Source organism: Ranitomeya variabilis, chromosome 5, assembly GCF_051348905.1.
Source record: "Ranitomeya variabilis isolate aRanVar5 chromosome 5, aRanVar5.hap1, whole genome shotgun sequence".
NCBI classification, from domain to species: domain Eukaryota; kingdom Metazoa; phylum Chordata; class Amphibia; order Anura; family Dendrobatidae; genus Ranitomeya; species Ranitomeya variabilis.
Window position 1 is genome coordinate 362,336,704 of NC_135236.1, and position 17,941 is coordinate 362,354,644.

General features: G+C 43.6%; 1 protein-coding gene across 4 annotated transcripts in view; it reads left to right on the forward strand.

The window, feature by feature from the left end:
* The window catches only part of MOV10L1 (Mov10 like RNA helicase 1), a 226,876-nt gene that overhangs the window by 142,969 nt on the left and 65,966 nt on the right, over positions 1–17,941 (forward strand). For all 4 annotated transcript variants that reach the window (XM_077264879.1, XM_077264881.1, XM_077264882.1 and 1 more), the window contains 2 exons: positions 2,859–2,973; positions 4,976–5,153. In XM_077264879.1, the coding sequence (XP_077120994.1) occupies positions 2,859–2,973; positions 4,976–5,153 (293 nt within the window). The remainder of the gene's footprint in view (positions 1–2,858; positions 2,974–4,975; positions 5,154–17,941) is intronic.

Sequence of the window (17,941 nt, forward strand, 5' to 3'; positions counted from 1 at the left end):
ATCTTGAAGGAGTTCCGAGAGATGCTTAGCACTTGTTGGCCCTTTTGCCTTCACTCTGCGGTCCAGCTCACCCCAAACCATCTCGATTGGGTTCAGGTCTGGTGACTGGAGGCCAGGTCATCTGGCGTAGCACCGCATCACTCTCCTTGGTCAAATAGCCCTTACACAGCCTGGAGGTGTGTTTGGGGTCATTGTCCTGTTGAAAAATAAATGATGGTCCAACTAAATGCAGACTGGATGGAATAGCATGCTGCTGCAAGATGCTGTGGTAGCCATGCTGGTTCAGTATGCCTTAAATTTTGAATAAATCCCCAACAGTGTCACCAGCAAAGCACCCCCACACCATCACACCTCCTCCTCCATGCTTCACAGTGGGAACCAGGCATGTAGAGTCCATCCGTTCACCTTTTCTGCGTCGCACAAAGACACGGTGGTTGGAACCAAAGATCTCAAATTTGGACTCATCAGACCAAAGCACAGATTTCCACTGGTCTAATGTCCATTCCTTGTGTTCTTTAGCCCAGACAAGTCTCTTCTGCTTGTTTCCTGTCCTTAGCAGTGGTTTCCTAGCAGCTATTTTACCATGAAGGCCTGCTGCACAAACTCTCCTCTTAACTGTTGTAGAGATGTCTGCTGCTAGAACTCTGTGTGGCATTGACCTGGTCTCTAATCTGAACTGCTGTTAACCTGCAATTTCTGAGGCTGGTGACTCGGATAAACTTATCCTCAGAAGCAGAGGTGACTTTTGGTCTTCCTTTCCTGGGGCGGTCCTCATTTGAGCCAGTTTCTTTGTAGTGCTTGATGGTTTTTGCCACTGCACTTTCAAAGTTTGCCCAATTTTTTGGACTGACTGACCTTCATTTCTTCAAGTAATGATGGCCTCTCGTTTTTCTTTATTTAGATGCTTTTTCTTTTTTTTTATCAGCTGTGTATTCGCCAGACTTCTGCTCAACACAACTGATGGTCCCAACACCATTTATAAGGCAAGAAATCCCACTTATTAAATCTGACAGGGTACACCTGTGAAGTGTAAACCATTTCCGGTGACTACCTCTTGAAGCTCATCAAGAGAATGCCAAGAGTGTGCAAAGCAGTCATCAAATCAAAAGGTGGCTACTTTGAAGAACTTAGAATATAAGACATAATTTCAGTTGTTTCACACTTTTTTGTTAAGTATATAATTCCACATGTTAATTCATAGTTTTGATGCCTTCAGTGTGAATGTACAATTTTCAGTCCAAACTTTGGTCTGTACTGTGTGTATATGTGTGTGTGTGTGTGTGTATTTATGTATATATATATATATATATATATATATATATATATATATATATATATATATATATATATATATATATATATACACACACACAGTATAATATATTTTACTGCTTAAATAGGGGATCACTCCTTCACAGGGGTTCACCGCGGGATTCACAGGAGTGAGAGCAGGGGTACCTACTATTACCTTAGTGGATTGGTGGCCTTTCTGTTTTTAACCTACTTCCTTTCCCTGATGGCCATGTAATTGGTTTATAGAGCTGCCAGGGACCCAAAACTCTCCCATGACAGATCCTCTTTAAAGGGAACCTGTAACCCCCAAAATCGAAGGTGAGCTAAGCCCACCGGCATCGGGGATTTATCTACAGCATTCTGTAATGCTGTAGATAAGCCTCCGATGTATCCAGAAAGATGAGAAAAAGAGGTTAGATTATACTCACCCAGGGGCGGTCCCGATTCTGTTCTGGTCCGATGGGCGTCGCAGTCCTGGGCCTCCCATTTTCTAACGATGACGTCCTCTTCCTGTCTTCACGCTGCGGTTCCGGCGCAGGCGTACTTTGTCTGCCCTGTTGAGGGCAGAGCAAAGTACTGCAATGCGCAGACACCGGGAAAGGTCAGAGAGGCCCGGCGCCTGCTCACTGCAGTACTTTGCTCTGCCTTCAGCAGGGCATACAAAGTGCGCCGGAGCCGCAGCGTGAAGACAAGAAGAGGACGTCATCGTAAGAAGACGGGAGGCCCCGGACCGGGACCGCCCCTGGGTGAGAATAATCTAGCCTCTTTTTCTCATCTTTCAGGATACATCGGGGGCTTATCTACAGCATTACAGAATGGCTGTGTTATATACTGCGTGGACTGTGCTATATACTATGTGCATGTGCTATATACTACGTGGGCTGTGCAATATACTACGTGGCTGTGTTATATACTGTGTGGGCTGTGTTATATACTGTGTGGGCTGTGTTATATACTGCGTGGGCTGTGTTATATACTGCGTGGGCTGTGTTATATACTGCGTGGGCTGTGTTATATACTGCGTGGGCTGTGTTATATACTGCGTGGGCTGTGTTATATACTGCGTGGGCTGTGTTATATACGGCGTGGCCTGTTATATATACTACATCGGCTGTGCAATATACTACGTGGCTGTGTTATATACTACGTGGCTGTGCTATATACTACGTGGGCTGTGCAATATACTACGTGGCTGTTATATACTGCGTGGGCTGTGTTATATACTGCGTGGGCTGTGCTATATACTACGTGGGCTGTGTTATATACTACGTGGGCTGTGTTATATACTACATGGGCTGTGTTATATACTACGTGGCTGTGCATTCTAGAATACCCGATGCGTTAGAATCGAGCCACCATCTAATGTTATATATTTCTTATTTGCTCACTTTCTTTCTCCTTTTATTGAAGCTGGGCTCCAGTCCCAAACTTTTTACTGCTGCAAAGGTTTATACAATATTAATTAGTTTTCTGCTAAAATGGATGGAACTTGAAAAAGTAGTTTCACAAAAAAACAATCATTAATACTTCATTGAGAAATAAATTAACCTCTCTTACAATTTTAGACCATCTAGAAGACATCTTCCCAGTTTCATTCCTTTGTACCCTATACCAGAAAGGCTCAGGAAATGTGTGGAGCAGAATCTGAATGTACTGGCGATAGAGCCTTGTCTAGGAGAGGTGGGTATGACTGGGAGGACAGGTATAATGAACTTTTGGTGCAGTTTACATCTGTCTAATCTGGTTATACCTTAATTTAAGGATAGTTTTAATTAATCTGTAAGAATATTCTTAGTCAACCAATTCAAGACCAGACCCAGTTTGTGACCTGACACATTTTAAAGTTTTTTTGCGGTTTTAAGAGCTATAGCTTTTTTTTTTTTTCTTTGGGTTTTCAAATCAATTTAGCATCTCTTTTTCATGATGTCAGGGGTGTAATTTTTCTTATTTTCATGCTACTAATTTTCATACATTTTTGTTTCACATTATTTCTTTGCTAGTATTGGTGGGAAATACATTAGGTTTTTCATTAGAGATAGGTGGACCCCAAAATGTTTGGGTTCAGCCAAACAGTTAAAAAAAAAAAAAAATTGGGTTCTGGTACCAGAACAGTACCGGATGTGGACCCCATTCCCTTAACTGGGGGGCCTATACATCCAGTGTTTTCAACCTAGCGTGGCAAACACTGCTTCTGATTGGCAGTAAAATCATTACCGCCAGTCAGACCGCCACGGTTCCCACGCTGTCAAATGATTGGAGGTAAAAAGTTTACCTTCAGTCACTAGCATCAGCTGATGGGACTACTCCCATCAGTGGACACCTGCTGCTGCTAATAACAGTGAGGGCAGTTGGCAGCTGATGGGAATGTTCATCAGCCGCCGCCTGCGCTCTAAATAAATAATAATAATAAAAAAAAAGAAACTGGCCTGGGTTTCCCTGTATTTTTGATAACCAGCCAGGCAAAACTGACAGCTGGGGGCTGCAACCCTCAGCTGTCAGCTTTAGCAAGATTGAATATCAAGAATGGAGGGGTCCCCACGCTGTTTTTAAATAATTTAAAAAAAGGGGGGGCCCACACGGATTTTTGACAACCAGCCTTGCTGAAGCGGACAGCTTGGGGGCTGGAATTCTCAGGCTGGTTGCCCCCTCCAGCCTAAAAATAACAGGCGGCCACAGCCCAGAAAAGGCACATCTATGCGACACACCAATTCTGGTCCTTTGCCTGGCTCTTCCCACTTGCCCTGTAGCAGTGGCAATTGGGGTTCATATTTGTGGGCTTGATGTCACCTTTGTATTGTCTGGTGACTTCAAGCCCATCGATTAGTAATGGAGAGGCGTCTAAAAGACATGTCTCCATTACTAATCTTATATTAATATTGTGAATAAACACTCAGCAAGAGTAAAGTCTTTTATTTGAAATAACTGAAAACACTTCCTTTTTTATTTAAAAAATAACACAGTAATACTCACTTAACGCCCATTCCATTGAATCCCTTGTCTCCTATAATAAATTGGAAAGTTTCCCACCGTGCTCGCATCAGTTAGGTGAAGTGAGGTCATAGGCTGTGAACTCCCAGAGCCTTTCTGACGGCACCGCAAGCTTGTGAACTTACTCACGCTTGTGGTGACATCAGTCCGGTCATACGAGTTCACCACAAGACACTAGGCAGCGGTAGCAGACAGTGCTCCGTGTCTCTGCTGGATAGCAGGCTTCACAAGTCGCATCATGCAACAATGCAGTCTGCCATCTAGATGTAGTAGACCTAGTCCCACCGCAGGACAAATGGATTATTATCTTGTCAGCAGACAGGTGAGGAATGTTTTTTTCTTATTTTATTTCTCTTTCAGGGGACAATGACTTCACTGGAGTGGGCAATGACGTAAATATGGTTTAATTAAGATTTTAATAACAGTTTAATTTAAAGTTGAATTTTGACTTCTACTTTATTGCATTATTATCCACATTGATTATTTACTTGTGTGACCATTTTAAGTTTAAGTGGATTATCAAATTCCTTTTTAATATAACCTTTTAAGTATATATTTAATTTCTAGGCAATCCCTTTTAAATAGGCCATTTTAGCACATTAGAACATTACTACATTGTATAATTGTAAATATATATAACATATGTATAATTCTATGTCTCTCTTTTTTTTTTCTTTTTTTTTTTAATGAACAGTTACTTACTCTGTCAAACTATCGAAATAAAATGTCAACATTACTTTGGCTTGAGGATATCAACAATGAAATAGAAATTAAAGATTTAAGCCTGAGTGGCGTTTGCTTGCAGAAGCGTGGTGGATTTTTGGTATTGGAAGTGCCTGGAATTATAGAAGGAAGACCCTCCCTTTTTCCTGGTAAGTGATATTACCCATAAACAATGTGTAGCTTGATTGTTATCTGAAGGGGGTGACTTAGGACATTGAGTGTTAAGATCACAAGTCACACTTTTTGTGGTGAAACGTTAAGGTCATATTGTGGTAATTTTTATCTCTAGTCTTATGGATGACTTTGATGTACATGAAATAGATATACAGTAGGTTAGAACTTTGCACAATATGTGGGGGACACCTAGAGATCTGCACAATACTTTGGTTTTCTGAATATCTCACGCCCAGGGCCGGCGTTAAGCACAGGCAGACCAGGCAGCTGCCTGGGGCCCCCGCTCCTCCAAGGGCCCCCTGCTGGTTCCACAATGGAGCTTGCTTAAAATTAAAATAGCACAAGGCAGTGCTTCACTTTGCAGAAGAGGCAGACATAAGTGTATCTGTCTTATCTGTTCTGCAATGCGAGCGTTTCCTGACGGCGCTGCACTGCCTTGTGTTATCTATTGTAACGTCGGCTGCAATCCCCCAGGCAGAAGCAGTCAGGCGTGTTATACTGACCTGACCTGCGCTCTGCATGTTCTCCTGTTCTTCTGCTATGGCCGTCCATCCTCACTCTGCAGCAGGCTTCAGGGTTATAATTTATACTGTGTCCTGGGCTGACAGCTGCTGTTCAGCGGCAGGACCTTCCTATGTCACACCTGACCACTGACGTTGTCCTGACGCTGCACAGCAGCCCCTGTCAGGACACAGTACAGGAGCTGTGCTGCCACCCAGGAGTTTTCCCATATGGAGACTTCACTGCTTACTGGTGAGTTTTTTTCAACTGCACTACCACACCAGTCACACACTGGCCACACCACCTCATTTTTTTGTTTCTTTAGCATTTTGTGTGTCTTTTGTACTTGGTATTTTTCAGCAGTAAAGAAACTGCTATAATGGTTTCTTAGGAAAAAAATGCTCAAAAAGATGTCAGGGTGTCTTCTAAGCCACTGACTTGTAAAGTATAGAGCATCCTCGGAGAAGAAAACCCCTGAGGGTCTCTTGTAACCAGGGCCGGACTGGCCATCGAGCAGTTCTGGCAAATGCCAGAAGGGCCTGTGCCAGTAGCGGGCCGCTGCGTGCCGACTCACCCCCCACCAGCGTTTTGCCACCGCATTCAACTATACTGGTGTCTATGACGCCGGTACAGTTGAATACAATGATGGAGGAGAGAGCGTCCGCTGACGCTCCCTCTCCCATCATTCCCTGCTCAGCCTCTGACACTGCGGGTGTGCGCACACTCACTATGTGCCAGGCAGTGCAGCGGCAGCCGCCGAGACAGGCGCAGGGAGCAACGCGGGCACAAGGAGAGGTGAGGAGTGTGGGTTGGTTTTTTTACTGGACTGTGGGGCCATTCTCGGGGGGGGGAGGAGAGATGCGGGCTGTGCTGTATACTACTATGCGGGTTGTACTATATGCTATGCGGGTTGTGCTATATACTATGCGGGCTTTGCTATATACTATGCGGGTTGTGCTATAAACTATGCGGGCTTTGCTATATACTATGCAGGTTTTGCTATATACTATGCAGGCTTTGCTATATACTATGTGGGTTGTGCTATATACTATGCGGGTTCTGCTATATACTATGCGGGTTGTGCTATATACTATGTGGGTTTTGCTATATACTATGCGGGTTTTGCTATATACTATGCGGGTTGTGCTATATACTATGCGGGCTTTGCTATATACTATGGGGGTATATTATAGTCTATGGGGGAGGCCGTATTATATACTATATGGCTGTGTTATACACTATTGTGGAGGTTAAGTTGTAAAGCGCTGCAGAATATGTTGGCGCTATATAAATAAAATTATTATTATTATTATTATATTCTATGGGGGAGGCTGTGTTATATACTATGGGGGGTATATTATATTCTATGGGGAGGCTGTGTTATATACTATGGGGGGCTGCATTCTATTCTATGGGGGCTACATTATATATTATGGGGAGGTGAGCTGTATTATATTCTATAGGGGTCTGTATTAGATTTTTTGAGGGATGATTGCATTATACTCTGATGGGGCTGCATTATATTCTGAGGGGAGGTGGGCTGCATTATATTCTATTCGGGGCCACATTATATTCTATGGGGGCTGTATTATATTTATATTCTTTGATGGGTGATTGCATTATACTCTATGAGTGTGCTGCATTAAACTATGAGGGGGGCTGCATTCTATTCTATGGGGTGGCTGCATTATACTCTGGGTTGGCTGCATTATACTCTGTGGGGTGGTGGCTGCATTATACTATATGTGGGCTGCATTATACTGTATTGAGGACTATGGGGAATACGTTATACTATATGAAGAACTATGGGGTGCATTACACCATGGGAAGTGAATTGTACTACATGGAGGACTATGGCGGTGCATTATACTATATGGAGCACTATGAGGAGTGTATTATGCTATATGGAGGACTATGAGGAGTGTATTATACTATATGGAGGACTAAGTAGTGTATTTTAATATATGGAGGACTATAGGGAGTGTATTATACTATATGGAGGACTGTGGTGCACATTATAATATATGCAGGACTATGGGGTGTATTTTACTAAACAAGCAAAAAGCTGCATATTCATCGAGTGATTGGATTGTTTATGCCGAAATAGAAATCATTGTTCTCAGCAGCACATCGCCGGTGTAAACTGTAGATGTGCTGCTGATAACATGATACTGTATAGTGATCTGTTAGTGATCGTTCTGTCCCATCATTATTCCTCAGCTGGTGGAAAGAGGCCGGGAAACAAGTGTTGAACAGCTTCAGTATTGTCGATCAAACTTATTTAGCGGCCTGAGATCAGCGCATATAAATACAACCGAAATGCTTTTGTGTGATGTGCAATATGTTAGCATTTGGGGCCCCATTTTAAACTTTGCCTAGGGCCCCACTTTGCCTAAAACCGGCCCTGCTCACGCCTACACAGCATGTAAGGGCAGCGTCGTGGCTCAGTGCTGCGCTGGAGTCCTGGGTTCAAATCTCACCAAGGACAACATCTGCAAGGAGCTTGTGGGTTTCCTCCGGGTACTCCGGTTTCCTCCCACGTTCCAAAGACATACTGATAGGGAATTTAGATTGTGAGCCCCTTCGGGGGCAGCGATGATAATGTGTTCAAACTGTAAAGTGCTGCGGAATATGTTAGCGCTACATAAAAATAAAGATTATTATTATTACACTAAAAGTTCTGTCACTAGAATACAGATTCACACCATTAGCATAGATGGTGATGGAACTCTCTGTCCTTGAGTAGTAATGTATCGCCGAGCTTGCCCTAAACACCATTCAATAATCTTTCACATTACTAGGTTGCGTTCTCACTGACATTTCTTCTCTCCAAATGCCTGCTGTAACGCATATTTTTGAACTGTCAGGCAAGAAGTCTCATCTATACACTCACCGGCCACTTTATTAGGTACACCTGTCCAACTTCTTGTTAACACTTAATTTCTAATCAGCCAATCACATGGCGGCAACTCAGTGCATTTAGGCACGTAGACATGGTCAAGATAATCTCCTGCAGTTCAAACCGAGCATCAGTATGGGGAAGAAAGGTGATTTGAGTGCCTTTGAACGTGGCATGGTTGTTGGTGCCAGAAGGGCTGGTCTGAGTATTTCAGAAACTGCTGATCTACTGGGATTTTCACGCACAACCATCTCTAGGGTTTACAGAGAATGGTCCGAAAAAGAAAAAAAATCCAGTGAGCGGCAGTTCTGTGGGCAGAAATGCCTTGTTGATGTCAGAGGAGAATGGGTAGACTGGTTCGAGCTGATAGAAAGGCAACAGTGACTCAAATCGCCACCCGTTACAACCAAGGTAGGCCTAAGAGCATCTCTGAACGCACAGTGTGTCGAACTTTGAGGCAGATGGGCTACAGCAGCAGAAGACCACACCGGGTACCACTCCTTTCAGCTAAGAACAGGAAACTGAGGCTACAATTTGTACAAGCTCATCGAAATTGGACAGTAGAAGATTGGAAAAACGTTGCTTGGTCTGATGAGTCTCGATTTCTGCTGTGACATTCGGATGGTAGGGTCAGAATTTGGCGTAAACAACATGAAAGCATGGATCCATCCTGCCTTGTATGGAGCATCTTTGGGATGTGCAGCCGACAAATCTGCGGCAACTGTGTGATGCCATCATGTCAATATGGACCAAAATCTCTGAGGAATGCTTCCAGCACCTTGTTGAATCTATGCCACGAAGAATTGAGGCAGTTCTGAAGGCAAAAGGGGGTCCAACCCGTTACTAGCATGGTGTACCTAATAAAGTGGCCGGTGAGTGTATATTCTTGTACAAAAAAAAAAAATAATACGCATGATATGAAACAAAATTTCAATCATAAAAACAAACAAGGAAAAATTGTTTCAGCCTATAGATTAAACTGATATAACACACAGTAGGATCGATGTCCTTTTAAATCAATAGCGGTTTTATAACCTCCTTAGACCAGGCCAGAAATGGTCTTAAGGGCTAGCCAATTTTAGTCATTTTACCCTTTCTGCTTTCATCAGCCATAACTTTTTTTATGCTTTCACTGACTTGTCCGTTTTTATTATTACTGTAATGTTTCTTAGAAACCCCAGTTACAGAGGAAAACCGCACACTACAGTTACATAAGTCTCCGGCAGAGATGATCTAGACTAAACCCCCGAACTTCTCTGTGGGCATTTGCTTTTCCTCCTGAATGACCGCAGTTCTCCAGTTTACAGCCAGCTGGTTGTACGGAAAAATTACATGTCTTATTACCTGGTGAGGGGGATGGAAAAGTAGTCTTATCTTTGGAACTGTGGACACTGAAAACAAAAATGGCTGCAAGATCAGTAGACCAGCAATGACTGTAGGTGTTACTAAATTTAAAAAAATAAATAAAATCCAGTGAAAGGTCCTCTTTAAGCCTTTACAGTATAATCAGAGTAATTTGAACTTCTGGGATATCAGTCTGACCAATTACAAAACCTAAGTGAATGTAATCTAATACTTTCACCTGCTTTCATGCTAATGATGATGACGGACAGAGGTTTGCTAAAGACCCCCCATTCTTGTGATGGCGATTCTCCTGTGAAAGCCAGCCTGTGAATTTCACTATACATAGAAGTCCAGATGCACTGCCACGTATAGCACAAGAATTCAGAAAATCGCAGGTTTGAGCCACTTAAGAGAACTTTATTCAGTAGCCATGACAGCACCACGAGAGAGGGGATCCGACCTTCAGGGACAGGAAACCTACAGACATAAAAGGGCGGCACCTCTCTCCCTCGTCAGTTGGTTTCCTGTCGCTGACAAGGGGAACCTCTTCAGACAGACCTTATGAAGAAAGTCGAAGAAATGAAGATATCCCAGTCCTGGCAGGCCGATTCGGGTAGCGGGGGTCCCCTACCTCGGTCTGTCCAGAACGCCGGTAGCACCACACGGCAGGGGAACTGCTGGTGTCGGTGTCAGCAGAGAAGGGCAGCTTTTTTCAAATCGCTTGCCCCTTAAGTGGTCCGTCGCTGGCAGGTACCAGGTAAGTATAGGGGGTCCTCTGCTGTGGTCGCGCTGGGGGTCCCCCCCGGGTCTGTCCGTGATCTGGCGGTGAGGTTTTGTCGTCGGCCGGCGCTTGCTTCCTCGGCCGCGCGTCGGTTCGCACGCCGCTGTCCCGGCCGGAAGGGGCGTGTCCAGGTGACGCGGCTGGTGGCGCGACCTGATGACGCGGCGGGGCATGCGCAGTGTGACCGCTCCGGCCGATGACGTCACTATCGCGTCTGAACCTGATCCAGGTATTCGGCGAGTATGCGGTGGAAGCGCATTTCCGGATGGACCGTTGGGGGGGGGGGGGGGGACGGGCGCGGTCCTGGGGGAGGAACTTCCAACCTTTAAACATGGTACCGGGCAGATCACCTGGGAGCCTGCTAACCCCTATCAGGGTGGCGGTACCTTTGGGGGCATATTTAATGAGGAGTCTGACGACTGCTGAGTGCTTCTGATTCATCGTGATGATGGAGTCGCTGGAGCTGATAGGACCACTGCCTAACCAGCAGCAGCAACAGATTCAGCCTATTGAGGAGTCTCGACTTTTGTTCCAGCGTTGATCTAGTGGTAGTAGTCGCGCTGGTGGACACAAGGATACCCAAAAGTCAAGACAGAGCAAGTCCTCAGGCCGTAAAGCATTGCCGGCTAAGAAGGACCCTCCACTAATTACGGTACCGTTTACTGAACGTTGGGTAAGTGATCTACGTGAATGTTCACTTAGTGATTTCCTGTTCCTCCTTATATTCCCTCTCTCCTTGTTAGGGGAAAAAATGTTCCGCCAAAGCCAAGCATAGGGAGTGTGCCGAATGTGGGGAACCACTCCCAGATGGCCATGAAAGGAAGCTATGTAAACACTGCATACAACGCTTAATTGAGGATGAAGCCCCTGACCTTACTTCCACTCTAAGGGATATGATTAGACAGGAAGTTAAAGGTTCTATTAGATCCATGTCCCAGAAAACGGATGTCAAGAGAACCAAACATGCTTGGTCTCCAGTTTCAGATTTGGGTTCGGACTTGGGGAAACTGAGCTCTGATTCCTTTCCGTCATCCTCTTCTTCCATAGAGGCCGAATCCGGTCACTCCTGTTTACTGCTAGACAGAGTTAACCATCTGGTTAAAGCAGTGAACAACACAATGGGGATTGGGGAGACCCACTCAGAATGTTCTATGCAGGACATCATGTTTAAAGGCCTAGATCGGAAATCCTGAAGGGTTTTCCCGGTGGTGGATAAGATAAATACATTGATTACAAAGGAGTGGAAAAAACCTGAAAGAAAAGGTTTGCTTCCACTTTTCTATCAGACGCGTCGGCAGATTCTGTCAAACTAGCCGCAAGATCTTCAGCCCTTTCTAATGCAGCTCGTAGAGCTCTATGGATTAAATGTTGGCCAGAAGATTTACAAGCCAGATCAAAACTGTGTAGCATTCCATGTCAAGGGGCACATTTATTTGGACCAGTTCTTGATGAACTATTGGAAAAGGCGGGCGATAATAAAAAACGGTTCCCTTACCTAGGAAGACCCTTTTATAGACAGGATTATAATAAAGGATGGTTTAGCCGCAGAAGGTCGAATAGAGAAAGACCCAGATATGATAATAATAGAAGGAAAGGTAGAGGATATATGTTTAATACCTCTTGGGACTATAAAAAACCTCAATGACTGCCGGACCAGGTAGGGGGTAGGCTTTTAGCCTTCTATCCTGCCTGGTTACAAATTTCTAACAGTCCATGGATTCTCAGCGTTATTGAAACTGGCCTAAAGTTTGAGTTCCAACGGATCCCTCATGATAAATTTACTTTAACCCCCTATCCGTTCTTCTTCTGCAGAACAATTGGCACTAGAGTCGGAGGTCCAGGAACTTCAGAAAAAAGGGGTTCTGATTAAAGTGCCTGCGGTACAAAGAGGTAAAGGGTTCTACTCCCCTCTCTTTCTGGTCAAAAAACCTGACGGATCTTTTCGTACCATTATTAATTTGAAAGGCCTGAATAAATTTTTGCTGGTCCCGTCTTTTAAAATGGAATCTGTAAAGACGGCAATAAAACTCCTCTTTAACAATTGCTTCATGGTTGTCCTAGATCTGAAAGACGCCTATTATCACGTCCCGATACACCTAGATCACCAACAATTCCTTAGAGTGGCGGTTTCAGTAGACGGCTCAGTACATCACTTACAATATCGTGCACTACCCTTCGGAGTTGCGGTTGCACCCTGGGTTTTTACTAAAATCATGGTAGAGGTTATGGCACACCTTCACGAACAGGACATATTAATAGTTCCCTACCTAGATGACCTATTGATTGTGGGACATTCAGAGTCACATTGCAAAAATCAATTGGAGAAGGTGACGTCCGCGTTACACAAATTAGGGTGGATTATTAATTTAAAAAAATCTCGTTTACAGCCTTTAAAAGTTCAGGAATTTCTGGGTCTTACCATAGTCTCCAGTCGGCAGGAGTGTCGTCTGCCAGATTCAAAAGTAGATAGTATCCAGCTGTTAGCAACCAGAGTGATTAATAATCCATTAGTCTCTGTAAGAGGGGCGATGTCAATATTGGGTTCACTCACATCGTGTATTCGGCGGTTCTCTGGGCTCAATATCATACCAGAACACTACAGTGAGTCGTTTTACAGAATTCCCATTGCTTGAAAGCTCATCTCGACAGCAAATTCTCACTGTCCGTTGAATCTATTCAATCACTACATTGGTGGACATACGTACCAAATTTACGTAGGGGGGTTCCCTGGACAAATCATATAACTCAGATAATAACTACAGATGCTAGCCCCACGGGATGGCGAGCACACTTGGAAAGTAGTTGGGTCCAGGGACTATGGTCTCAGTCCGAACAGAGTTTGTCATCCAATTTGAAGGAGTTATTAGCGGTAGAACGCGCTTTAAGCAGTTTTCTTATACCCCTACAGGGTCGGCACGTCAGACTTTTCTCCGACAAACAGGTAACCGTAGTATACATTAACCATCAAGGAGGTACTCAGTCCGCTTCATTAATGGAGGTCGCGAATCATATTTTTCAGATGGCCGAAAATCACCTACTATCACTCACGGCTCTTCACATAAGAGGAAAGTGCAATATCATGACTGACTATCTGAGCCGCAACCAACTCAGACAGGGAGATTGGATACTAAATTCATCCATCTTCAACCAGATCATACAGTTGTGGGGATGTCCAGAGATAGACCTGTTTGCCAACCAACAAAACAGAAAACTGCATCAATTCTGCTCCTTAAACCCCAGAGACAATCCGTATGCGGTAGACGCTCTTCTAATTCCATGGCACTTCAATCTCGCCTATGCGTATCCCCCTCTGAACTTAATCCCAATAGTTCTGAGAAAAATTCGGGAAGACGGGGCCCGAATAATTCTGATAGCCCCATTCTGGCCCAGAAGATCATGGTTTCCTTGGCTGAGGAAAATGTCCATTTCCCAGCCATGGATTCTTGCAGAAATACCAAATCTCCTCTCCCAGGAGCCAATCCTCCATCCACGAGTGGCCAATTTACATCTAGCAGCATGGAATTTGAAAGGTCGTTACGAAGGGGGAGGGGTTTTTCGCAGGACTTGGTAAATACATTACTTAAAAGTAGGAAAATTTCTACAATTAACATTTACGTCAGGATTTGGAAAAAAATTCTTATCAGTTACAGGAACACGAATTGATCAGGAACCCTGTATGAACCAAATTTTAGAATTCTTGCAAAAAGGGTTAGATATGGGCCTGGCAACAAGTACGCTTAGGGTTCAAGTATCTGCTCTAGGGGCACTATACAATAGAATTTTGGCCAGCAATCATTGGATACTCAGATTCTTTAAGGCAGTTACGAGATCCAGATCAATCATTAAACAAAGAATAGTTCCATGGGACCTAAATCTTGTACTCTCAGCCTTAACACAAGCTCCATTTGAGCCTATTGATGATGCCCCAATTAAAATCCTATCCTTGAAAACAGCCCTCTTAGTTGCGCTTACATCCGTGAGAAGGATTAGTGATATACAAGCTTTGTCCAGACAGCCTCCGTACATACAGTTTAGGGAAGATAGTTATTATGAGACCTGATCCTCTTTATCTTCCAAAAGTTGCTTCAAAATTTCATAGGTTACAAGAAGTTGTTCTTCCCTCATTTTTTCCTAATCCCACTATTGATAAAGAACATAAATTTCATACTTTGGATGTAAAAAGGTGCCTTCTTAAATATATTTCAGCTACAAACGCTTGGAAAAAAGATAATTCCCTATTCATATCCTTCCAGGGAGTTGGGAAGGGACTTAAAGTATCAAAAAACACACTAGCTAAATGGATCAGGGAGGCAATATCTGTGGCTTATACAGCAGGTGGCATGGAGATCCCGGAGGGTGTTAGAGCTCATTCCACTCGAGCCGTGGCCACGTCCTGGGCGGAGAGATCGGAAGTGTCGATTGAAGACATTTGTAAGGAGGCCACATAGTCTTCTCCATCTACTTTCTTTAAACACTATAGACTAGATCTCGGTAGTTCCTCCGATCTCATGTTTGGGAGAAGGGTGCTTGAAGCAGTTGTCCCTCCCTAGTCTCTTTTACTTCTCTGAAAGTCTCTCGTGGTGCTGTCATGGTGACTGAATAAATACGTAAGCTACTTACCGGTAGCGGTGTTTTTCAGGAGCCCATGACAGCACCCTTATATTCCCTACCCACTCTTCTTGTGTGGGTTAACGCCTTCTTTCCATTAAGTCCTAAGTTTATTCACTGGGTGAATTGTACCACGTTTTAAAATTGTTTATATGCTACTAACCTAGGAGGTCCTCTCATGCTCTGTAAACCAACTGACGAGGGAGAGAGGTGCCGCCCTTTTATGTCTGTAGGTTTCCTGTCCCTGAAGGGCGGATCCCCCCCTCTCGTGGTGCTGTCATGGGCTCCTGAAAAACACCGCTACCGGTAAGGCTACTTTCACACTAGCGTCGGTACGGGGCCGTCGCGCTGCGTCGGCCCGACGTACCGACGCATACTGTGCAAGCGCCGCACAACGGGGGCAGAGGATGCTGTTTTTCCACGCATCCGCTGCCCCATTGTGAGGTGCGGGGAGGTGGGGGCGGAGTTCTGGCCGCGCATGCGCGGTCGGAAATGCCAGACCGTCGGCACAAAAAAACTTTACATGTAACGTTTTTTGCTGCCGGCGGTCCGCCAAACACGATGCACTGTTGCGACGTGTGTCAATACGACGCAATGCGTCGCTAATGTTAGTCTATGGGTAAAAAATGCATCCTGCAGACGACTTTGCAGGATGCGTTTTTTCGCCAAAACGGCGCATTGCGACGTATTAAAAAAACGCTAGTGTGAAAGTAGCCTAAGTAGCTTACGTATATTAAATACAGTGAAAAGTTTTTAAAAATATGAAGAAAAAACGAAAAGTTCAAATCACCCGCTTTTGCCCTATTAAAACTAAAAGCAAATTTAAATATACACATTTAAATCCTATAGATTGTAAACTTGCGAGCAGGGCCCTCACTCCTCCTGGTATCTATTTTGAACTGTGTTTTTGTTACGCTGTAATGTCTATTGTCTGTACAAGTCCCCTCTATAATTTGTAAAGTGCTGCGGCATATGTTGGCGCTATATAAATAAAATAATTATTATTATTATATTGCTGCCTTCATAGAAGTTTGATGTATCAAAATATTAAATACATTAATCTGATCTGTAAAGTACCGGCGTACGGAGAAAAAAAGTCGAATTAGTTTTTTTTTGGCCGACACAACATTGCAGTGAGAAGCAATCAAAACCTTTTTATGTACCATAAAATGGTATCCGTAAAATGTCAGATCAGGGCGCAAAAAATAAGCCAGCACCTTATCTCAAAAATTGAAAATGGTGACACAAAGAAAGATATTTTTTTTAGAAATTTCTGGAGTTTTTATTTCTTTTTTGACAACTTACTGTAAATAAAAAAAACAAACTATGCATGTTTGGTAACTATGCAAACTAAGGAATGGAGTATACACAACGTCCCACAAATCATGATAAATATAAACAAGTTTTATTTAGAAAGTCACATACAAATGTAATGTCCAGCAAACACTACAATACAGACACAGAGGGAATATGGAGGAGACATGATGTTAAACTAGGGAAGGAGCGGGAAACGGTACACATCCAAACGGGGCAGAATTATAATAACAGCCATTATATAACATAAGGAAGTTGGTAAAGACAGGAGGTGCAGAGGAACAATGCCCAATATCCGATACCAACGCTGCAGTAAATCACTCTTGTTTACCCATAGGTCAGTGGTGACTCCCACACCTTGCCCGGCGGCCAGTTTTCACCTCCTGTCTTTACCAACTTCCTTATGTTATATAATGGTTGTTATTAGAACTCTGCCCCCTTTGGATATATACTGTCTCCTGCTCCTTTCCTAGCTTACCTCCATGTCTCCTCCATATTCCCTCTCTGTGTCTGTATTGTAGTGTTAGTTGGACATTTGTATGTGACTTTCTAAATAAAAGTGGTTTATATTTATCATGATTTGTTGGACGTTGTGTATACTTCATTCCTTAGTTTGCATTATTTCTGGGAGTTGTCCGTTTTAATTCATCCCTATTGGATGTTTACTCTGGGATAGAGAGATTTTTCTACTCTTGGCCACAGTGTCACATTGTACTTGATGATGATTATTTTAATTGTTTAGTAGCTATGTAATCGTACTGGCCTTGAGAATCATATTGTCATGTGAGTTTTATGGTATATTGAACATGGTAAATAAAAAAACAATTGTAGTATTGCACTTTTTTGCCGTTTCAACGCACTTGGAATTTTTTTCCCACTTTCCAGTGCATCACATGATAAAATGAATTGTGTCATTCAAAAGTACAACTTGTCCTGCAAAAGCAAGTCCTCATACGTTTATGTTGATGGAAAGATAAAAAAAGTTATGGCTCTTGGAAGAAGGGGAGAAAAAAAACAAAAACGGAAAATGGCCGTGGCATGAAGGGGTTATAGATCATTGCATCTGACGTTGCCAATTAGTGCTCATAGTATCCACAAGATCATTGATGCCCTGAATTAAGTTCCGGTGGCGATGGCCTCCACCATCTGCCTTCTCATTAGTACCTTGCCCAAGCGTTGTCAGGAGTGCATACATGCTCTTAGTGACCATGCTCACTGAGTCACATTATGAGGTGTGTTGAAATTTACTCAAATGGGATTCACCTGTTTCATTGTTTTGCTTGGATTTGCGGGATGTTTTAGAATCTAGGTCTCAA